The following is a 24,923-nucleotide window of genomic DNA, read 5'->3' as shown; positions in this document are numbered from 1 at the left end:
CTGTGGGTTCCTTCCCAGGCTGTCCTCTGGAAGGGAGGGCCAAGGAGACAAGCCTATGGGTGAGCTCTGAGATGGCGGAGTGGAGGGTCAGGAGCAGGCAAGGGCCAGCCCTGTCACGGTGCCACTCAGGGCTCACTGGCCAGGCAGTTCAAGCTGTCCAGGCCAAGGCAAGGGCAGCAAAGCTGGTGTCTAGGAACAAAATGCACCCCCGCCCCATCATGTAATATCACTTCCTTGTTCAGAATTGGTGAGGTTACAAAAAAAGTGAGTTGGAATGTTGGAATAAAAGATCCTTCCTTCGTTGTCCTCTTCCTTTTACGCCACTCTCAAATGCTACTAACAAGAGGCAGGAGCCTTAAGCCATGTGCAGTTTGAGGGGAGAATATTAGAGACTGGTTTTATGAGAGGTGAACAGATTCACAGTTTTAACTGCAAAAACTGCATTCCAGCAGCACACCACACACCTCATGTCAACTGTCTCCATTTTTACGCCTTGGGAAAAACTGACAAAAGCCTGTGATTTGAGGGTGTGAACTCTTCTGCTGCACAATGTCATGTGTGTATGAAGGAAGAGAGGTACAGACTTCTAGAGCAGGAAGCAAGCATGAGAGAGCTTGTCTACTCCTGTTGTTTTAGCAGAGACTGAGGAATATGATCATAAAATGACTGGCCCATGGTGACCCCTAGAGAGTCCCAGTGCTGGGCTGTTCCCTAGGCCTCCTGGCACCACAAAAGTGACAGTCTCGTTGACTTGAAGGTGGTCTTGTCTATAAGAAGCTGGTGAGGGGAAAGGAACAAAAACACTGTCCACTGGGCACTGATTTGCCAGGCACTGGGACACGGACTTTAGAATTTCACATAATCATCATTACAGTTTGCATCTTCCCACCCACTTACAGGTAAGGATACTGAGGCTGCGTGAGGTTCAGTAACTTGCCAAAGGTCACACAACTAATAGGCAGCAGGATAAGCTTCTGAACTCTCAACACGTGCTCTCTCCACCATACCTTGGAACTAAATTATCATTCACTTTCTTCTCTCCTTCCTACCTTCCATCATTCTGTCTGTCCGTCCCTAGGCAACAACCCCTGTATGCTGGTGGAGGCAGTCTACATCTGTAACAGTGCCCCCCAGGATATCACGCTCTGTTTGAAGAAGCATGATAAAGAGAATCAAACACATAAGTTAACTTTGAAATTTAAGTCCCTAAGACTGGAAATATAACCTACAAAAGCCAGCTTCAGCTTCTTGACAGTAAACATTACCCAACATTTGAAAAAAAGAAAAATGAAAATATGTGGTTAGGAAGGTTAACACTGAGTTTTGTTTCTGCAGCTGAGTGACTCCTTAGTCCCAGCATTCAAGACTAGTTAGTTAGTCCCCTAACCACAAAGCTCTAAAACAAAAAGATTCCCAGAAGCTGGAGGTGGGAGGAAAGGGGTCACTGGCCACTCCTGGATTCATGTTCTACCAAGGCAAGGTTGAGTGACCTGTGCGGCTTCCTCCCCTGCGGCTATTCAGAGTGAACTACCATCGGCTCAACCAGACTTTGGCAATGTCAGGATGACTTTGAGACAAGCCTGTGACTGTTAATGAATTACTCCAGGGGAATTCTTCTGTAGCTGCTGGTTTCTCTTCCTGATCAGCCTAGCCCTCTGTGTCTGTCTCCTCTGTGAGGACGTGTGTCCTATTTGTAGGCTGGACCTCCTGGTGCAGGTCATGACCGCTAGATCCTTCCTATCACGGGAAACATGGGAGAAATGGTCTTGAGCAAGTTTTGAAGGAGAGTGCCTCAAAAGCCCACTGCAGTTCTGTCAGCTGAAGGGCTTCCAGAGGACAATAACTAGCTAGGTAGACCTCCCTCATCTACTCACCTCCAAACGCTATCCAACCCACATTTCTCTCAGACTAAAGATGCTAAGTTCACCTTCTACAAATGAGGTGACAGGATCAGGGCACACTTTTGTCTTCCCCCCCACCCCCAAACCAAGCCCTTCCACAGTTATGACAGTGTTTGTGTGTGCACCTGTGAATCTGGTTAAGCACAGGGAGATGATAACTTGTGTGGGTTAGAGTGTGGGCTCTGAGGACAGACAGTCCTGGGTTGGGTTTGGATCCTGGGTCCACTGGTTACCACCTGGAAATCTCGGGCATGCACTCTGAACGCACCAAACACGTTTCCTCATCTGTAAAGTGAAGATAAGAAGCTGCTCTACCTCATCAGGTGCGCTGCGGGATGTGGGAAATGTACGTGCAGAGCTGGGTGAGTGCGGGGCAGGCGCCCTGAAGCAGCCCACGTAGTGAGTGCAGTAAACAGCAGAGGATGGAGAACTTGGGCTCAGAGCTGACAGTAATTCACTCTGCGGACACAGCGCTGCTGCTCACCAGCTGTGTGGCCCTGGACAAGTGATGTTTTCTCATCCTTCAGACAGGACTGAAATCTGTCCCCTCCACAATGGGGCTGTTCCAGAATGAGAGGAGGCAACACATGCAGAGGCATCTGTTAAAGCCTCGGGAATGTGGCAGGTGGTCCATACAGGTTGGGACCATTTCTGCTGTTCCAACTTCACGCGACACATTCGGGGCAGCAAGCAAGATTCATACTATTACAGAACTTCTGGTAGAAAATTAAGACCAACAGAGTATTCTGCAAATTAATTAAAATATCTCTTATGAAACGGAATGTTTCGAAAAGCTGATGCTAGAGGAGAAAAAGTAATCCCAATAGAAAAAAAAGATTCACAAAAACAATATTTAGGCATTTAGAAAAATTTAGTCCAGAGACAGATGTAAACCTTAAGCCTAAAAGTGAGCAGTTTAATTTTTAATGCTTTTAATTTTTATCTCATTCTGTCAAAAAAGAATAAAGTCACTTTGCTAAAGGTCATGGACAGCTATGAGCAGCAGGATTCCCCACTCATCGGCTTTCAGTAACATGGCAGCTTCATTTATGAAGAACACTGCTGAGGAAAAACACATTAAAACGATCTCAAGGTATCACAGTAATGTCACAAAATTTATGTGCAAAAATAGCACATTTTAGCCTTTCTTAAAAAACCCCTACCCTCTATACCCCAACTCAGACCCCATTTACTTTTAATTTATATATTATTCAATTAAGCTTCATTTTTCTGGTTCCTAAATCCACACAAATCATAAGAAACATTATTGTGGGCAGAGGGTATAGTCCCAAACAGCAAAGGAAGCCACAAAATAATTATTAAAAAGCAGTTTCTTAAAATTCCACATTATTTGGGGTCATTTAGAATAGTATTATACAAACCACCATACTCCTTGTGGCATATATAATATCCACTGTAAAACAACGGCATGACGTATTCGTATTCAAATCAATTTCAATGTACTCTGCTGAAGAAGACAGAGTTGCATCCAAAAGTGTTTTGAAAAATTACATGTTTTGACACTTAAAGATGTAAACATATAGGTTATCTGAAAAACTCCATTATCCAGAAGGGCTCATTTCCACACAGTTCCTCACAACTCAGTAACAAACAGTTCTATTAAACAAAATTTATCCGAAACCCTTCTTTTTCATTCTAATATTCTACTGCATTGATCTTAATTTCATTTTGTAAGTTTTGATGAACAATACTAAACATGAAGCATCTCAAGAGGGTTTTAATGAACCTCATATACTTCTCTCCCTCTGCTATTATTTTTTAATGGCACCCGATCAGTCTTGCTTACCTGAGGGTCTATTTCTCTATTTCTGATCCCCAAGGCAACTTAAACACAATTCTAGCTCCTCTGATCATTAAGGAGAGAAAAGAGAATTGATGGAAGGGATACTGCCCATTCTTAAAAGCTTTCACTGTACCTATGAACCTAACCCAATTTCTTTATTAACACAGAGCTGTCTAGATAAAACCACCCCAACTACCAGCTTACTAGCGAGCTATAGTGGACATCTGTCTGGCTGCTGCCCAGCTCTCCTCTCCATTATCCCAACTCCAACACTGTTAGAGCAGTGAGCTCCTGACAGCCATTTTGTACAATGTGACCTTCTCCTCTGACCACAGCTGATGATGGATTGGGGTGGAAGTTTGACCCAAATTGGGCTAACCAGAGTCGCTTCTATAGAATTTGAAAGAATTATTGTCACTTTGGGAGATGATATTGTAACAACATATAGCTTGAGTGCTCTGAACATATGGCTCAAAGAACTGAGCGAGTCAATCTGGGAAGGGAAGGAGGAAGTGATTTTCAGGGCGGGGCAGATGGAAGAAGCAGGGAAAGTCTCTGGACAGCTTTCCAATTTCCAGCTTTCTTTTTGGCCCAACTGCACTACTGTCCTTGGATTCCACAAGATGCTCCTGTATCTTTAAAATACATTTCCCCTTTCTCCGTAAGTGAGCATGGTTTGTTTCCAGCACTTAACCATCAAAAGGCTCCCATGAACGTGCCTAGGGACCCTGGAGCAATGGCCAGGATGTGAAAACCTGCCTTCTACGCATAATTGAGTCCAACCACACTGTCATTATGCTGTCATTGCTATTTAAGACAATGAGACCAAGCCTGAGCTTATCTGTAGTCAAGTGTCATCACCTTGTGAATCCTGTACACATTTCCTGTTAAGTCTGTGACAGATGTCACAGGGATTTGTGAACACAAGCATAAGAAGAAGGAAGACATGGGTGGGCCGTCACCTCAGACTGCAGCATTCCCAGAAACGACGCGTAAGGGAGCCTCTCCGGGCCACCATAACCTTCACCTCCTATGCAACGATCTGGCCATCCGCACGCCAGCAGTCGCTTCCATAGGACCTCACTACTGTGGTAAAACGGCGGCCCAAGGTTCCCCCAAGTGCGGGACAGTGCTGAGCTGGGTGCAGACATTTTCCCAGGAGCTACCAAACTGTGGCCAAGGGTAGCTGCGCTGCCACGTGTTGCTGTGGCTGCCACGCGAGGCTTTGTTCTCCCCAGTTTGCCACTCCCCTACCCCTCCCCAGATGTAGGCTGCCTTCCCAAGAGTTCTGAACCCCCAGGGGTCTTTTGCTTGTTTGGTAACAATTCTAGCTGAGGTGCTTTCTAAGTATGTTACAAAAGATAAAGAATGGAAAACAGGATGTCATTTTTTCACTTTCTAGTTGTGGAAGCCTTAATTTTTACTCTGAGACTTGGACAAGACTTAAGAGTTCTTCAGCCACCAACTTCCTTTTAATTTTATTAATTTTTAAGAACCGGATTTTGTTTTCTAACTAGACATCACCAAGAAGCTTACTGATACTTAATGTTGGTGACGACATTGTGGAACAGAACTTGGAACAAAGATTAGGCAAAAGTGTCAAACTTACCAGAGTGAGCTTCAAAAATCATAGGAATTAAATATTTTTCTCAATGAGACCACTGAAAATATTTAGAACTCTCCCTGGCAGCTCTAAGAGGACAGGGCTAAATGTTGAACACCAGGCACAGTTCCTGGCAGACCCTCAGGGTTGCAGTCCTCTCACTGGTCCAGATGATGCTTCTGTTCCCACTCTGCAACTTGTCAGCTCTGTAGCACAGCTTCACAGGACCCAGGAGCCCCAAGTTCTCAAGCCTTAACCACCTCATCAGGCTCTCAAACATCACCATCAAAGAAAAGCCAGAAACAATCTTTTATAAAATGTAATTCCAAGTACTGAACATTAACTTAGCTTAGCAACTACCTCTCATGCTCATCTCTTGGCCCTAGGGAAATAAAGGCTGAAGTTTTTATTTAGCAAAATGTGTTTAACCAGAGGATTTTTAAATCTTTTTTCTCCCCCCCGAGACGGAGTCTCACATTGTCGCCCGGGATAGAGTGCGATGGTGCTCTCTCGGCTCACTGCAACCTCTGCCTCCCATGTGTAAGTGTTTCTCCCTCCTCAGCCTCCCGAGCAGCTGGGATTACAGGTGCCTGCCACCACACCCGGCTAATTTTTTTGTACTTTTAGTGGAGACGGGGTTTCACTATGCTGGCCAGGCTGGTCTCGAACTCCTGACCTTGTGATCTGCCCGCCTTGGCCTCCCAAAGTGCTGGGATTACAGGCGTGAGCCACTGCACCCAGTCTTTTTTATCTTTCAAAAGTAGACTGTTCCTTCTTTTAAATTAACTCTTACGTCATATAACTAAAGGAAATACATTAAAGTATCTAAAAATATCTTTTCAATCTATATAATTTAAAGATGGTAGACTTTTTGTATTTGTTTTGATAAATAATAAGCCAATTTTGAAAATTGTTTAATTAGTAAACTCAGAGTCATAATTCTCTCCAGCACTTTAAAAATTATAATTCTTTACTTCTTTAATTTCATATAAATCTTGATTAAGTCAGGAAGAAGCAAAGTTCAGTATTTGATAATAATCTCTAACTTCTGACAAATTTAAAGGTGGTATTCCAAATCAAACATATACCCAAATACCGGAAATTCACATCAATTCTATTACTATGCTATCAAACCCCCAAATTCTGCAACCAACCTGACAGCTTGAGTGCTGTCTACTACAGGAAGCCTTCCTTGATTTCACTCCGATTTACATATTTCTTATTCTCTTTCTTATTCTATTTTTGTATCAGGCACAGCATGCCACTTCTTCACAGCATAAAACATACTCTTTTATAACTATCCATTTACTATGTCTGTATCTTCTTAAACTTGAAGTTCCTCCAGGAAGGGATAGGGTCTCATTTGCAAGCACCGCCACCGCCTAACAGGATTCGTGACTTACAGCAGTCCTCACTAAATGTTTGCGTGGTGAGGAAACAAGTGATTAGACGTCATGACACTGGTCTTCCAGCTGGACCCAGGACAGTGTGTGCAGCCTTACCCCTGAGGTCCTGGGCTCCCGGCATTCCCACAAATGACTAGTCCGAAAAGCTAGTCCAAAAGATCCTGCAGCTTGGGGACCACCATCTCCAACCTGGAGGAATGGCTTTTAGGGATCTCATTTCCAATTATCCTAAAAGTTTCTCCGCAGTGTTGAGACCACATTAATGGCAATTTATTTGTTTCAATCTGATTTCACCAGAGTGAAAATTTTTTTAATGCTCAAAAGTAGAAACACACGGGGAGACAGGAACACAACCGGGTGAATAAAGCACCGCTTCAGGAGCCAGCCTCTCTGCTGGGCTGCATACGGCCACAGCGCTGGCACTGCCTATCAAAAAACGGGAAGTATTCCATGCAACCCACAGGCTCTTTAAAGAAATGAAAACACAAGTGTTTTGTTTTTTAATTTTTCTTTGAGAGATGGGGTCTTACTTCATCACCTAGGTTGGAGTGCAGTGGTGTAATCATAGCTCACTACAGCCTTGAACTCCTAGGTCCCAAGCTATTCTCAATCTCAGCCTCCTGAGTAGCTGGGACTACAGGTGTGTGTCATCACGCCCAGTTAGTGGTTTTTATTTTTCGTACAGACATAGTTTTGCCATGTTGCCCAGGCTGGTCTCAAACTCCTAGCCTCAAGTGATCCTCCCACCTCTGCCTCCAAAAGTGCTGGGATTACCAGCATGAGCCACTGTATCTGGCCTAGCTTTACCTTAACTCGTCAACTTCCCTTCAGAATTGAAAACCAGCTGTGTGAGATTCCACATCACGCTCTTTGACAGACTGGTTTTTTTTTTTTTTTTTTTTTTTTTTTTTTTTTTTTTTTGACAGTCCTATTCTGTTGCTTAGGCTGTAGTGTGGCGGTGTGATCTCAGCTCACTGCAGCCTTGACATCCTGGGCTCAACAGATCCAACCACTTCAGCCTCCCTAGTAGCTGGAACTATAGGCACACGTCACTGCACCCAGCTAATTTCTGTAGAGAAGGGATCTTGCCATGTTGCTCAGACTGGTCTCAAATTCCTGGGCTCAAGCAATTTACCCACCTCAACTTCCCAAAGTACTGGAATTACAGGAATGAGCCACCATGCCGGGCCTGTAGGATTGGTTCTAATCAAGTATTTGATTATTTCTAAGGTGAGGTCAGCACTAGTATGACTGTAGTCTGGCAAACAAGGAGCCATATTATTACATTAGTGGAAAATCAAATTCTCAAACTAGAGGCAATGCTTCTAATATCCCAGGACACAAGGTAGCCATCCTGGGGAGGAAAGAGGGACACGGGGGGTGATCTGTACAGGAACTGAAGAACAACCCCATCACATATAAGCCATTTTCAAGGTCATGCAGAGGCTTTATAGTTATACAGAGCCACTCAGACATAAAATGATGACTATAAATTAGGAAATGAAAAAAGAGATCTGAGTCCCTATAATAACACTGGGAGGCAGTGCAGACCACACAAAAGCAAAGCAGACCAGAAAGTTGGACTTGAGGGAGAGACAGACAGGGATCTCAGAGGACGCTGGACACAATCCTTCACTTATACCGAGAAACCAGAGGCTTTAGGTGACCTGCCCCAGCCCACACAAATTTACACAAGAGCTAACCTGGGAGACTGGGTGGCCTCATTCCTGTGCTCTGCTGTTTCCATAACATGACGCTCTGTTCCCTTTGTCTTTCATTTCTTTGCCAGGGCTCTGCTCCAAAACAGAAGACCCCCTCCATTTTTCTGTGACAACAGGAGTTATTTCTGAGTGCCACCTCCTCGGAGGTGCCTTTCTTGACCATCCAACCTAAAAGCAGACCCTAATTTACTCCCTAATTTATTTTTATTATAGTACTTATACCTTCCTGGTTTTTTTTAATCAACTACCCTCACAGCAACATAGCAAGCACTGTGAGAATAGGGACCTTCTTTGCTCCATCCAGCACTCTATTTCCAGGTCATACAAGTCTCCACTAGGCCTATCTTAGGTGCTCAATAAATGCTGAATCATGACTGAATAGGTCAGCTCTACACAAACAGAATGTCTCTGAATTCCTACAACAAAGGAAGGGGTGGGGGTACAACAGAAATATTATCATGGCTAATTTATGGAAATCTTTATGAAGGTGGATCTGAGCTCCTCTCTACTCTACAAGTCTTATCCAGTAACTGCCAGTTCTGGTCTCCAAACTCAGGTGCTGTGCAGGGCAGTGACTTCAAAGGCTGCATGACTGATCCGGGAATGAGAGGGAGGGCAGCACCAGAGACTCTGATTACAGGAAGCTCAACCAACTGGAGCCTCACCAGCGGCGGGACGGCCTGAGAATGCTTTTGGCAGGTAGGGTGGAGAGAGAGGGTTCTTTCTGTTTTTCTTGTGCAGGAGAGAGAGAACATCTTAACCTTAAGAAAATATAAATAAGTGACAAGAAAGCACAATGACAGCTGTGACTTACTAGAAAAAGATGTTTGGGATACACTTTAGGACCAAAAAAGCCATCTTTTACATCTAAAATACCACAGGATGCTAATCGTGAAGAACACCAAATCGAGTACCAAACTCTGAAATACAGAAATACATTTTTGCATGCTTTTTAATAAAAACAGCTTCACAGATTTTGGTGCAAACAGAAGTGAAGTAAATCAAGTACCAGCCCTTAGCACACTGCAACTCTGAGGGCTTTCTGTTCAGAGGCAGAACATGAAAAAACTCTGGCCATTCCTAAGTGTTCAGTAATTAAAACAATTTGTTTTCAAAAAAAAAAAAAAAAAAAAACAAGGCTTATGATTTTGACTAGATTTACTTCTACTATGAAGCCATGAGCTACAGGGGTTGGTATCATCGGCCATGCTTACATCCTATCTGTGCTTCTAATAACCAAGCCAGGTGACTGGCTCAGAAGAGGTTCTTGATTAATAGCCACTAAGTTAAAACAATTATATTATTTTTTATCGTATATGAAGGGATGGTCCTCCTTTCACTTGGAGGAAAGTTTGCCACTCAGTATTAGTTTAGAAGAGTTTTGATATCATAAAACCACAGTGATGGGATTTGGAAAAACCTGGGGAATCTGAAGAAAGATGAAGAAAGTTTCACAGAGGAGAGGGCAATTGACTTAGGTCTCAGTAGGAGGAAGGAACGGGTCTGAGCTCCAGCTGTGTGCTGGCCGCGGGGCAGATCCTGCACATCAACCACCACAGGGGGTAGGCATCAATATTCCCTTTTTCCAGGTAAGGAAAATGAAGAGTAAAAAGCTGAAGTAGATTGCTCAGGCAGTCACCTGATTTAAAATTCAGATCTATTTGGTACCAAAATCTCTGCTGGTCCCTTTGGGCAAGTTGTTTGAAACCTCAGCACCAAAATTAAGTTCTAACAGTTTAGGTAAGGGCCACCAGGCTTAGTCAAGAGCCAAATGAGCTGCAGGATAACACTCTTTTCCTAAGAAACACGGCAGAGATCTGTCCATTCCTCTGTAGAGGAAATGGGCTTTTGAAGCCCAGGGACAGCATGTGCGGTGCCCTCCCGCCATGTGGGGAACTGCTAATAATTTTGTTTGGACTGAGCACAGGACTCAGAAGGGCTATGCTGAAAGTGAGGGCAGGCAGACAGCAAGAATGACTGGGGGCAAAGCTACAAGGGCAGGGCTGGGCAGACCCACACACTAAGTGGTGGGTGCTTTATGTTTCAGCCAATGGGAAGCACCGGCTGTTTCCATGTCGGGAAGTGACATACAATCTGAGTTGTGGGAAATCTCTCTGGGAGCAATGTGAAGGATGAACTTGTAAAAATAAAGCCTGGAGGCAGAAAAATTATTAACATGTATTACAGTACTCCAGATGGAAAGTCTGAGCACCTGAACTAGGGCTGTGGCAGTGGTAAGTGTGAGAGAAAAGGCTCAAGACAGACCCCAAAGACAGGGATGGGAAGACTTGGTGATTGACTGGACATGTGTTCCTGGAGAGAGAAAGGATAACCAAAGGCAGCTCCTTTGAGAACTGTTACCAGGAGAAGATGTACACATACTGCTAATTCAAAGCTTAATAAAGACCAAGCCTTAATTTACAATGTCAAGTTCCTTGGGCTAGTGGTCATGTGGAAATAAATTTTAAAAATTATAGTAAAAAGAAATAAAATATTACTTATAAATACTAGAGTAAAATCTAGCAAGTTATCAATAAAGAGAAATACTTGATAGAAGAAACACAGTTAAATAAGTGCCCATGCCATATTAAATAACAGAAAAAAAATAAAGCATATATAGCTTTCTGACTAGAAACAAATATATTACTTTTGAGTGACTACATGTGATTTCAATTGAGAAAAAATCTCTACTGAGCAAAAGGTTGGGAGTCCTGGGCTAAAATGGTGCTCCTCAGACCCACCCTGGATTTGCTGAGTAAGATGGCATTTTGCTTACTGTTTGTTGTCATTTGTTCTTTTTTTAAGTAGGCTTATTTGCCACTGATCAGTAAGAAATGGTTTCGAAGAAAGAGTTACGGGAAAGGAAATGGAGGAAGAATAAATGGGCCAAAAGGGAGAGAAAAGATAAAAGCATACTATATTGCAAATACATAGCCGGTATAAAAACCATCAGATTTTTTAAAGCACTAATTTGATTTTGCTGAGTTCTCCTCTTTAAGGAGCAATGTCGAATGAACTCGTTATGAGCAAGAAGATTCACAAGCAAGTGCCTCTTTTTATAACAACTAACGTCAGCAGTAGGACCAGAGAGTCGTTCTTACCATGTTTCAGATGTAGGCAGCTGTCATTCTTGGACCTGTACCTGCAGAAAATTGTGTCTTTAACAAATTTTTATTGAAGAGGTTTTTGTACATTCCAAATACGTAGTAGCTACAATATCATGTGAACTTGTTTGCTTTACTTTTCATGGTTCTTATACCAGCCATTTTTATTTGTGCAGTACAAGTAGTGGCCTTATTTTTAATGAAAGAAAAAAGGAAAATAAATGGGACCTCACTGATGTCTTGAATTAATGTACAAGAAAGACAAACCCTATCATGATGTTTTACATTTTTAAAAAACCCAAATCACAAAAGAGATTCTCAAGGGAATACCAGGTAACACATCATTTAATCATCATAAAATATTGTATCTTTAAGGAGTTATATAAAATAGTGAAAAGGCAAGAGTGTTAAAGCAAAGTAAACACAAACAGAAGCAAAAATAAAACAAATAAACAAAAATCCCACAGTTCACAACCAGGATTCCAGGTGACAGGGTTTGGGAACCAGTTTTTACATGTACCTTCCCACAGTCACATTTAAAAGAGGTCTTTTAAATTTTTTAAAAGAATTTCAGGAAGAAAAAGCAGAGTTAAAGAATCATGAGTTATAGTGACAGAAGAAAGAATGTGTAGAGAGATGCAGGCTGCTTTAAAAGGTGTTTGTCAGAAGCCTGAGGACTGACTGGAAAGTCTCATGGTGCCTACCTGATGTAGATTCCTGTAGTTTCTCTCTCTTCCTCTTCTTTTTCTTACCCTGGAAGAAGAGAGTATACTGTCATGTCACAGATTGTACCATGAACACACAGATGAATGTGATGTGGAAGTACAGGCAGGCGGTCAACAAAGAGGTAAAGATGACTCATTCTCCCTCTTCACTATCTCTATCTAGAAACAGTCAGAGAGCAAGAGAATGGGAGAAAATAGTGACCTGCTGACCTTCGTCTCTATAGCTTCATATTTAACATCATCAATATTGACACCGTGGGTAGACTCTTTGTCTCTCTCTCTCTCTCTCTCTCACACACACACACACACACACACACACACACACACGGATGATGTCCTAGAGCTGTGGCCATAGGACCTTCTCTCTCTCTCTCTCTCTCTCACACACACACACACACACGCGGATGATGTCCTAGAGCTGTGGCCATAGGACCTTCTCTCTCTCTCTCTCTCTCACACACACACACACACGGATGATGTCCTAGAGCTGTGGCCATAGGACCTTCTCTCTCTCTCTCACACACACACACGGATAATGATGTCTTAGAGCTGTGGCCATAGGACCTCTCTCTCCCTCTCCCTCTCTCTCTCTCTCTCTCTCTCTCTCTCTCTCTCTCTCACACACACACACACACACACACACACACACACACACACGGATAATAATGTCCTAGAGCTGTGGCCATAGGACCCTCTTCTTCAAGAAAAGCCAGCTTAATGAGCCATTCCTTTTCTTAGTAACCAGCACACTTAGAACCCACTTCTGGTAGTGCTTAAGATAAACCTTACTGTGAATTCCATTGTCTAACTGAAAGTTCCCCGGTGTTAATCGAGTACCCACAGGCCCTGTGGCACAGGCACGACAAAACCAAGGAGAAAGGGAGAAGAGATTGAGAGAACCTGAGAAAACTGGAGCTATCTCAAAGACTTATTTCTGGCAATTAAGGACCTTGCTTCCTAAAACAGACAAAATAACATGGATATGCACACCATTTTAAATACATTTCAAAACACCTCAATGCCAGATTTAAAAATTTAGATCCCACTTATAGTGATCTAATTTTCCCTTTTCCTTCATAACTACTTTGCCCTCAAAAATAATTTTATGCCGGGTGTGGTGGCTCACACATGTAATCCCAGCACTTTGGGAAGCTGAGGCGGGTAGACTACTTGAGGTCAGGAGTTTAAGGCCAGCCTGGCCAACATGGTGAAACTCCGTATTTACTAAAAATACAAAAATTAGCCAGGCGTGGTGGCATGCGCCTATAATCCCAGCTACTTGGGAGGCTGAGGCAGGAGCATCGCTTGAACCTGGGAGGCAGAGTTTGCAGTGAGCCAAGATCATGCCACTGCACTCAGCCTGGGCAACAGAGACTCCGTCTCAAATAATAATAATAATAATAATAATAATTGTTATTAATTATTATTTGAGATAATTATTATTTACAATAAATAATTTGAGATAATTATTATTTTGAGATAATTATTGAGATATTATTTGGGATAATTATTATTGATAATACATAAATTATTATTTATTAATTATAACATAATTAATAATTATGTTATAAGAGCAAGACCCTGTCTCAAAATAATTATTGTTTTAATAGTGTACAGCCATAGTCCGCTTATAGTAAATGACCAACCTGCATCAGGTATTTTCAAATAACTAAAATGGAACACATATCACATCCAATGTCTCTAGCTTACATCTGCTATAATACTCACATGAACATTTAAAAGCTGTAAGACTGTACCATATATATTTTGTGGCTCTACAAAAGTGCATATTTCTGCACCTCAAGATAGTTCTTCATGTCACATGGCCATTGAGGCTTTACAGCTTCAGAAGGGTGACTGAAATCATCCTCCCTAACACTGAGGCGAAGAACAGGTATTAGTGACCCTGAGAAATGGCACATCAAAAAAAAAGGAGTCCTCTTTCAAGATTATTATTATTTTGTGAGACAGAGTCTCACTCTGTTGCCCAGGCTGGAGTGCAGTGGCGCAATCCTGGCTCACTGCAATCTCCACCTCCAGGGTTCAAGCCTCAGCCTCCCCAGTAGCTGGGATTACAGGCGCATGACACCACGCCTGGCTAATTTTTGTATCTTTAGTAGAGACAGGGGTTTTACCATGTTGATCGGGCTAGTCTTGAACTCCTGACCTCATGATCTGCCCACCGTGGCTTCCTGAAGTGCTGGGATTCCAGGCGTGAGCCACTGCGCCCGGCTTCTTCCAAGATTATTAAAGGTGCTCTGGGGACAGAGAGTAGAGAGGGAGGGCACGCTTCTTTCGGGTATCCACAGCGGTCCTTTCAATGTAATCACTGCAAGGTTCGGAAGTTGCTACAAGGTTGTTTCATGTGTCTGGAACCTTATTTCACACTTTCTTCTTTCTCAGCTCCATTTACCCTTCTACCTGTGTCTTAAGTGTTATCTATTCCATGAACCTTCTCTACTCCACACCTTGTTCGTCCATCCCTCACCTCAGGCAGAGCTGGGGCTCCTCTTCTGCGCTCCCCATGACCCTGAGCTCACTGCATGACTGAATGCCTCACAGGTGCTATAACTGGCTCTGTCCCCAGAGCACCACCTGGGTCTCTTAGCACCATGCTCTCCCACTTACACATGCCTAGAACATAGCCGGCACACAGCGACCATGTGAAGCCTGCACCGTTACGCTTCTACTGCTAAATCAAATAACCTGTTACCTTCTAGGCATCAACCAGTTCTTCAAAAGAATCTACATTTATGATATGCAAAAAGAACTAAGTAGTTTGGATGTATTAATGTCAAGTTATATAAAAACCCAAATTCATGTATGGTAAAAACAAAAAATTTTGTTAAAATTATATGGACTATATAATATTGGGAAGCATTAAAAACTAAATTGAAAAGTTCTAACATTATAAATATTTGGCTAATCTCACCCTAGAAAATTTGTGCACTATTAATTAGCCTGTTATTAGCCAAAGTTATAAAAACAAATTGAAATTATAAATCTATGTCATGTAATAGGGTATTTTAATATTGAATAATTGAGACATATATTTCACACGATCTCACTGAGGATCAGGGTACCATTCTGGTGACACTAAATACCTTAATTTTACCTTTATTCTATCCCTGTACAGTACTGTTATTTAAAGAACAGTATCTTTAGATAAAGTACTATCACTGATCAGCTTCTGTTTGCCTCAGTAATTGAATGACTTATTCTGATTATGATGAAAACACTATGAATGAAGCTGGGCTTTCCCTTCATTCAAGGAATATGCAAAACAATTTCCTTTAAAAGTTGTGCAGAGGGAAATCTTTAAAGATAAATTCACATTACAGTAGCTTTCTTTAAAACTACTTTCTTCCCACCCATCGACATGGAGGAAAGGAGAGAGAGCAGAGAAACAGACAGAATATGTAGGTGTTTCTTTTGCGTCTTTTTAAAAGTTAAAACTCATTACTTAAAGAATTAGAAAAATAAATTTAAAGGCATTCAACAAGCAACACTGAATAAAATTCACAGCACAATGAAGTTTACAAAGGTCAAATGAGGAAGATGAGCTCTCCTCCTTTAGACAAACTACATCCAAAAGCCACCCAGAGCAGGATTAGAAGAAGACACTTTATTTATTTATTTATTTATTTATTTTATTTATTTATTTTTTTCTTGAGACAGAGTTTCACTCTTGTCACCCAGACTGGAGTGCAATGGCGCAATGTGGGCTCATTGCAACCTCTGCCTCTTGGGTTCAAGAGATTCTCCTGCCTCAGCCTCCTGAGTAGCTAGGATTACAGGCACACGCCACCATGCCCAGCTAATTTTTGTACTTTTAGTAGATACAGGGTTTCACCATGTTGATCAGGCTGGTCTCGAATGCCTGACCTAAAGTTATCTGCCTGCCTCAGCTTTCCAAAGTGCTAGGATTACGGGCGTGAGCCACCATGGCCAGCCAGAAGACGACACTTTTGAAATCTTCTGGGTGAACACTGATCTTCCTACTTACAGGGCGTGCCAGGGGCTCTATACAGAGATGGTAATTGCTGCTCAGAAAACAGCAGCCTGGTTCAGGGGTGAAAATTCTTCAACTACAGCAGTCTTACGAAGGCACTGGGCCGGGCACGGTGGCTCACGCTTGTAATCCTAGCACTTTGAGAGGCTGAGGCTGGCAGATCACCTAAGGTCAGGAGTTCGAGACCAGCTTGACCAACATGGAGAAACCCCGTCTCTACCAAAAATACAAAATTAGCTGGGTGTGGTGGTGCATGTCTGTAATCCCAGTTACTCAGAAGGCTGAGGCTGGAGAATCGCTTGAACCCGGGAGACAGAGGTTGTGGTGAGCCGAGATCGTGCCACTGCATTCCAGCCTGGGCAACAAGAGCGTATCTCTGTCTCAAAAAAAAAAAAAGAAGGTACTGGAAGACCGAGCTAATCCACTCAGGAGGAGGAAAACCATGTAGATTTTGAAGTCAGAATGACCTGGGTAAAAACTTCAGCTTAGCCACCTACTACAAGGCCTTGCATAAATTACCTAAACTCTTCAGCCCCTCAATTTCCTCACCTGAAAAATGGGGTGATAATATTCATGTAATAATATTCATTCCACCACTGGGTTGCTGTCAAGAATTTAAGACAGTTCCTAACCATCAGCATATGGTAGTTATTAAGGCAACCAAAATAACTCAGAAGAGCTGACTATGCTGTTTCCCATAAGTAACAGACTCTTACTTCCTGTGTCAAACTTGTATCCAATGTCTGAGCTCCAAACCTTGACCAGTAAAGTGACTTTTTGTATGGAGCACATTATAGGAAATAAATTGTGCAACCCATTTCCAGAAATAAGTTTCCATGTGTGTATGACCTCAGATATGCATCCTTGTCATCATCTCTGAGAACGTGAGCCCCACAGGAGCACCTAAAGCAATGGCTACATATTAAATTGTATGTTAATTAATGGCTTCGCTCTTGCTTTTTTAAAAAGAAATAATTCCACTTTTATTAAGACTGACCTTGCTGGCATTTCTAATGCTCGTCTCACACAGACCCTGAGAATTACTACAGACTGAATGTTGTGTTCTCCCAAATACATATGCTGAAATTCTAACCCCTAATTTGATGGTATAATGAGGCGAGCCTTTGGGAGGTGATTATGTCTTGAGCAAGGAGCTCTCATGAAGGGGATTAATGTCCTTATAGAAGAGATCCTGGAGCACTCTCTTCCCCCTTCTTCTACCTTGTAAAGATACAGCCAGAAGACTGGGACCAGGCCCTCACCAGACACCAAACCTGCCTGCACCTGGATCCTGGACTTCACAGGCTCCAGAAGTGTGAGAAATAAACCTGTTGTTTATAACCCACCACGTCTATGGTATTTTATTATAGCATGCTGCATGAACTCAGACATAATAACTGCAAAATATTAAATTATTTTAAGAGCTTAGTGAAAATTATTCCCCTCTATAAAATAAAACAGTCTTTGCCCTATCAAGACTACATAAGTAAGATGCTCAAATTCTACAGTAATAAAACAATTGGCACTACAAACGAGGTATTTCCTGCAGATAAAATTAGTATGACTTAAACATGATATACCTACACTGAATAGAATACATGATAGATGCTGGGGTACAGTAACATGAAAAAAGAATTTTTTACCCAGATCTAAGTAGCTTGTGGCAAAACAGTCACCTGAATACATTGTTTATAAGAAGTGTAAAATAATACAGTCCTTTGGAAAGCAATATGACAATATGTATCAAGAAATTTAAAATAGCACGGGCACTGGCTCATGCCTGTAATCCCAGCATTTTGGGAGGCAGCAGCAGGCAGATCAACTGAGGTCAGGCATTCAAGACCAGCCCGGCCAACATGGTGAAATCCTGTCTCTACTAAAAATACAAAAAATTAGCCGGGCATGGTGGCGCACGCCTGTAATCCCAGCTACTTGGAAGGCTGAGGCAGAAGAATCACTTGAACCCAGGAGGCGGAGGTTTCAGTGAGCCGAGATCGCGCCACTGCACTCCAGCCTGGGCGACAGAGTGAGATTCCATCTCAAAAAAAGAAAAAACCAAAAAATAACTTTAAAATATTTATATCCTTTACCTCCACAATGAATCTCTTCAACATAAGTAATAGTCCTAAATATAGAAAAGAACTGTTATGTATAGACATGTTCATTGAAGGAGTATTTACATTTGTAAGAAAAACAAAAGGGAGCAACTTAAACGTCTAAAAGCAGGAAAAAATAAGACTAAATAAATTGTGAAATTCACTTAATGGAATATTGATATACATAAACACTGTGCCATGAGAAATGCTTTTTATATATAAGATTGAGAAGTATGCAACAAACATGTATATATATGCACACAAATATACAAGTAAAAAAATGCATAGAAAAAATATTAGAAAGTAATGTAAGTAGTTATTACTAACGTTGCCTTTACATAGTAAGATTATGGTCTTCTTTTTTTTTAATCTTTCTTATACCAAATTTTAATAATAAGGTATTAGTTTATTAAAAAAATTTTATTTAAAAGCATTCATTAGCACCCATAGCAAAAAAAAAAAAAAAAGATAGCTCAAGGCTTTCGTAATGCAATATATCCATGAAATCCTTATTACAAAGTTCATTAACTTCCAAAAAATAAGTAGTACCAGCATTATATACACCCTAAAACACATTTCCTTCTTGAAAGCAAAAGAGCGAATGAGAGTGGAGAGCCACGGGTATGGAGGAGGGGCTTACATAATTGTCTCTTGCAGACCAGCCTGGATAAAGTTGCATATGTAGCTGTCTTTCTTTCCGTGCTAATTCATAATATTTAGCCTGCTCTTCACGGGAGAGGGCATGCCACTAAAACAGAGAGGAAGGAAGAAAAATACAAAAATAAGCAAAATAGCAATAGTATATTTTATGTTTCAAAAATCAAAAAATGAAAATATTAAGCATTTAAACTTTGATTTATTTTTAAATTGCAGAAGACCAAGTGCCAAGTGCTATAGAAATCTACTTAGAGTCTAGTGGCTACAGTGAAACTCAAACTTTGGTTTCTCTATCCTGTTCTCCGATATCACATGAAACACATCAAAGTCAATCAAAGTATTCAAAGTAAAATGATCTCTGTCACCCACCCTTTCTCTTTTCCAATATAAATTAAAAAGAACTTTCAATGGTGAACCTCAATACCCAACTTAACTGTTTTTCACAGTTAGTAGCATATTCTGATATCTGAGCCCAAGTACTTTTTATTTATGCAAAATGTGATAATTTCCAGATGTCTTTTAAAACAGATACACCCTCTCCTCATATGAACACTTTCCCGTTTTGTTATAGGAAGAGTCTGAAACCTTAATCATATGCTTGTCTATAGAGAAGGACATGAAAAGTCAGCTTGTCTGTCTCCGTCTCTTCACTGTCTCCTCAAACTCATATAGACGCTATCTATAGGGACAACACTGACGACACTGTCCAGTCACACAAGCACATTTTATGGCTATGGCTTTTAGCTTCCTTTTGATGGACAGCAAGTGGCATTATTTAAGTTTATTTTGCCATCTAGAATTTGAGACTATAGTTTCTAATATGAAGAATATAGCTGCTAATATCCTACAAACTTTTTGTCTCCTTTTTACATAACTGATTATATAGCATATATAACAAAGTAGTTTATATAGGAAAGGTATCTGGGATTTTAAGGGGTTTACATTTGCACACTGCTTTGCATATATCTGCACATGACTCACCCCAGTCCCCAGCAGACAGTGTTCATGTATTTTCCCAACTTCCCCAATGCCAGGACCTGCCAGCAGAACTTTCCAAGGGAGAACCATCTGGGATTTGGGGGAACCACTGTCCATGAGAGTATGACACAGAGGCGATGGTAGCTACCCAAGGAGACCAACCAGAGCCCACACTACGCACACATACATGCTCACCTAAGCACATACACACACCACTCACATGCTCACCTGAGCACATATACCCACACCCACATGCATAACACACATGCTCCTCTGTGCACATAAACTACATGCACGCCACACATGCTCACTTTTGCACCTGCAATGCTCACCCGTGCGCACACACCATCTGTCAGCTGGGAGCCTCCCTGCTCCTGTTCTCCCCCAGCTCTCAGGTGTGGAGCTTCCCAGTTTGCTTCCTTCCCATTCCAGGCTATGAGATCCTTTCCCATTCACGGCTGCCCTGCATATTAATTTTTATCTCCCTGTTCATGTCTTTTAAAATGATTTTTAAATAAGAAGGATGTGGGTGGGTTGGAGGAAGGACCAAGTGAGAGAGGTTGATGAGAGAGAAAATCTTCTCCTAGAGGAGGCTATATGTCTAAGTCTTAATCAACTTGGACTCAGCCCCTAAAGTGTAGCTAAGACAACAAACACCTGCTGCTCTTGTTTGACAACAGAACATGAAGCTGATTTCAGGACACGACAGCACCTTCTGGCCACACCCCACCTCCAGTTCCAGCCTCCAGTGTGAGAAGCAGCAGTTCCCACTAGCAGGGCAACAGAGTCCATTTCCTTTGAAAGCCCCTTAACGGTCAGGCTGTGCTGAAGAGAATACGTGATTTATTGTTTAATTGCTTTAGAAGTACAGAGTATGAGGTTAAAAAGCATGACACAAAGCAGGGCTTGCCCCGAGCCTAAAGGCAAATCAGGTGATGTGCTTTTGTTTTAAAAAAAAAAATTACAGGGAGGTGCCAGAAAAACAAAACAAAACAAAACAACCCTGGAAACAGTTACCTGAAGCACAGTTCTTTTTACTAGAATAAACCTTAGACAAATTGAGCCTAAGAAGAAGCTATTTCTGGGGCAGCAGCGGTGGTTTAAATTGGGATGGAAAAGTCACACTGCTTCTAGCAACTGACAGCTTTTTAAACCTGGAACACTGGCCTGGTATTACAGACCTTCAGAGGGAGAAAAACCAAATTGGACACAAAAGGAAAAATCATCAGTTTTTTGATGTTTTGTTCTTTTTGTTTTTGTTTTTTTTTGAGACAGGGTTTTGCTGTGTTGCTGGAGTGCAGTGGTGTGATCATAGCTCACTGCAACCTCGAACTCCTGGGCTCCAGCAATCTTCCCACCGCAGCCCTGAGCTAGGATTACAGGAATACATTACCATGCCTGGCTAATCTTTGATTTCTAAAAAGAAAAGTGATATTTATGGTAGGGTGCAGTGGCTCATGCCTGTAATCCCAGCACTTTGGGAGGCTGAGGCACACAGATCACTGGGGGCCAGTGGTTCAGGACCAGCCTGGCAAACATGACGAAATCCTGTTTCTATTAAAATACAAAAATTAGCCAGGTGTGGCAGTGCCTGCCTGTAATCCCAGTTACTCGGGAGGCTGAGGCATGACAATTGCTTGAACCCAGGAGGTAGAGGTTGCAGTGAGCCAAGATTGTACCACTGCACTCCAGCCTGGGTGACAGAGCAAGATTCTATCTCACAAAGAAAAAACAAAACTGATATTTACACAGTGAGCTTTAGTGCTAAATAAAGATGACTGGCAAGAGGCAAAGCTTTACCAGTAAGGAAAAAAACAAGGTACAAAAAAAAAAGAAAAGAAGACAAGAAGTCTTCCATTTTAAATTTATTATTTGACAAGTATCATTCCCTTGTATACAACACCTTTTGTCAGTATAATTTTACATAACTTACAGCAGCTGAGAAAACCTGGATTCATAAATACAAATTAACTCCCAAAATAGATATCAAGGTTGGGTCTTCTACCCAAACAACCAGGGATTTTTCAGTTAAAACAAGAAACAGGTTGACAAAAAGATCCAAGCTAACGAAACTGAATAAAAGGCAAGGAGGCAAAGTAGGCATAAGCTAAACTATTTACATGTTCAACTGCTTTAAGTTTTCTGATTCCCCCTCCCCTTTTTTTTTTGAGACAGAGTCTCGCTCTGTTGCCCAGGCTGGAGCGCAGTGGCGCGATCTCAGCTCACTGCAACCTCTGCCTCCCAGGTTCAAGTGATTCTCCTGCCTCAGCCTCCCGAGTAGCTGGGACAACAGGTGCCCGCCACCACGCCCGGCTAATTTTTTGTATTTTTAGTAGAGATGGGGTTTCACCATGTTAGCCAGGAAGTTCTCTGATATTTCTAATGTACAAAAATGACTCACAAATAGAAGATCACTTACCAAAATGAACAGTAGATAAAATGATGGAATTAAAGTTTTGCATTGAAAACAAAAACAAAGTCTAGTACAGACCTGAAAGATGGTCTTTCTTTACGGGAATTTCTGAAACACAATTGACTAAAAATGCTTCTCTATCTCTGTTTACTGCAAAATAGAGAGTGAAACTTTTTAAAAATCAAATCTCATTGTCAAGATTTCACCAAGTTGTGGGGAAAATACCCATTTAATTTGAATAAACTTGTACAGTTCCAAGATAAAACATTCTCATGACAAATTTGTGATAAATGGATTTCCTTTAATAGCCAGGAAGGTCTGAAGAGAAAAGCCTTATTTTACAATAAAATTTGTCCTATTATTATTTATAATGTGGATTAAAAATAAAACTTTGATTAATTCACATGAACACTTCTATTTTACAGATATAGTAAAGATGAATAAAAAATCAAAAGATAAAATGTTCTGGGATGGATTTAAGATCCATTTTTAAGAACTCAAATTGTCCCAGTGTAAAACGTCATGATTTTGATGCCAGAGACTTTAAAGAGCTAGCAAGGGCTGCCCTGCCAGAGGGGAGTTATGAAAGGACAGAAAACCTGATCTTAATCAAAGATTCAGAGGCCTATAAATAGAAACAGGTGTCTAAATCAGAGACAGACAGAGACCCCAAATAAGAACCATCCTTTAGGACACATGCTCAGATCTGGGGATTGTTAAGGGAGCTGAGAAAGTAGCAATTGTTGGAAATGTGCATTAAGAATAGGAAGCATACCTTCATATCATATCCTCACTTACTCTCTTGAGCAGGAAAGTACTTCCCACTGGAAGGCCAGGGGGCCCTTAACTCAAAAAAGAAAAAACTAAGAGTTGCATACAAGCTGAAATAAAAACATCAGCCCTTCTTTTCCTCTGATTTCTTCTTTTAAAGAGTCAGGGAAAATGATCATCAGCTTTTAAGGCAGAGTTCTTCCAAGATGATGGGAATCACTCATCTGCCATGATCTGGCTTGGGAAAGCACTGTAATTATTGTTATTAAGTGTCTAAGGATCCACAGGGAGATAGGGCATTGTACACAGGACACCAAAAAAAGCTATAATCTACCACCGCATCCTCCCCTGGAAACCCCGGTGACTTGCAGATTGGAAATAGCTGCATTTTGAGGCTATCCGACGGGAATCAATAATGTAAGAGGGCCTGCTTCCCTCCTGTTCACATGGACTGGAAATCTCCTGAATGTTTTCTCTTATAAATGTTCAAATTTATTAGGTTCAGAACAGACCTGGTAAAATTATCATCAACAATAGCTAACACATGATCCTCTATGTTTCACAAGGGTTGTTAGATCCTACACAACTGAATGTTCATTTGCCAATCATGAATTTGAGAGGTTGCAAAAACAAACGCAGGGTCACAAATTAAGAGGCTACCACACAGATATGAAGAGCATCAACAAATTAAAATGAAACATTTCTAAAATTATAATGATACTGTGATTATGGTGAAAATGTAATTTAAATTAGAGAAATTCAAACTCTCTCTACCACTCTTCAGCCATCTAACTAAAATCACTTCTATCCCATGCAAAGTACTTGGAAGGACTGACTATGTATGTCTTTTGGCTGACAGCTGGATAAACAATCTTAGAGTGTCTATCCTAGTTGTAGCCTGCTGCCTGGTACATAATAGGTGCTCAGAAAAACATCATAGCATTGGTCAATGAATGAATGAAAAGAAAAGGGCAACCTAGAAATGGCAGGTGTACACTATGAGATTTGGAGAACAGTCTTTCTAGAATCAAGACTCCTCAGGATCATATACATTCTTCCATATAAAACCTCATGGTAGAAGAGCTCTGCTTCTGTCCTGGAAGGAGTGGCCACCTCTGTTTGCCAGGCTGGTCCCCCAAAGACCTTGCTGTAGGCTCTCTGAAAGGGCTAAGTGCTTTTCTGTTTCAGAGGAGGCACACACATGCTACTCCATCTGCATGTGGGGGAATCTACCTCTCCCCATTCATCTCTACTTAGCTCTCACATCTCAGCTTAAATACAGTTTCCTCAGAGGGGCCTGCCCAAGCCCCTACTGTTCTTTCTCACTGAATCTGATTCCCTACATTCACAGTATTTATCATAATTTTTATTATATATTTATTGGCAATTATTTATCTAATGTCTGTATTCTGTCATAAAACTTGAAGCTCCAGAAAGGGCTGTATCTATTTTGGCTAATACAGGCCCTAACAGTGATTTATATATCTGTAAATTCTAGTTGAATATTTATTTATTTAATTTTTTGAGACAGAGTCTCTGTCTGTTGCCCAGGTTAGAGAGCAAGTGGCACAATCTCGGCTCACTGCAAACTCCGCCTCCCAGATTTAAGTGATTCTCCTGCCTCAGCCTCCTGAGTAGCTGAGATTACAGGCATCCACTACCACACACTCAGCTAATTTTTTTATTTTTGGTAGAGACGGGGTTTCACCATGTCAGCCAGGCTGGTCTCGAA

At 41.5% G+C, this 24,923-nt stretch overlaps 1 protein-coding gene across 6 annotated transcripts in view; it reads right to left on the bottom strand.

Moving 5' to 3' along the window:
• The window catches only part of LEF1 (lymphoid enhancer binding factor 1), a 125,207-nt gene that overhangs the window by 4,284 nt on the left and 96,000 nt on the right, over nt 1-24,923 (bottom strand). For 3 of the 6 annotated variants that reach the window (XM_050791010.1, XM_050791012.1, XM_050791014.1), the window contains 3 exons: nt 19,013-19,120; nt 12,244-12,292; nt 11,537-11,577 (listed from right to left, as the gene is read on the bottom strand). In XM_050791010.1, coding sequence (XP_050646967.1) covers nt 11,543-11,577; nt 12,244-12,292; nt 19,013-19,120 — 192 coding nt within the window. In that variant the 3' untranslated portion in view covers nt 11,537-11,542. The remainder of the gene's footprint in view (nt 1-11,536; nt 11,578-12,243; nt 12,293-19,012; nt 19,121-24,923) is intronic. The other 3 variants (XM_050791009.1, XM_050791011.1, XM_050791013.1) reach the window with 1 other exon arrangement.

The sequence above is a fragment of the Macaca thibetana genome, chromosome 5 (genome assembly GCF_024542745.1).
Source record: "Macaca thibetana thibetana isolate TM-01 chromosome 5, ASM2454274v1, whole genome shotgun sequence".
Lineage (NCBI taxonomy): Eukaryota > Metazoa > Chordata > Mammalia > Primates > Cercopithecidae > Macaca > Macaca thibetana.
The sequence above is the reverse complement of the archived record's forward strand: the minus strand, read 5'-3'. Positions and strand labels throughout refer to the sequence as shown.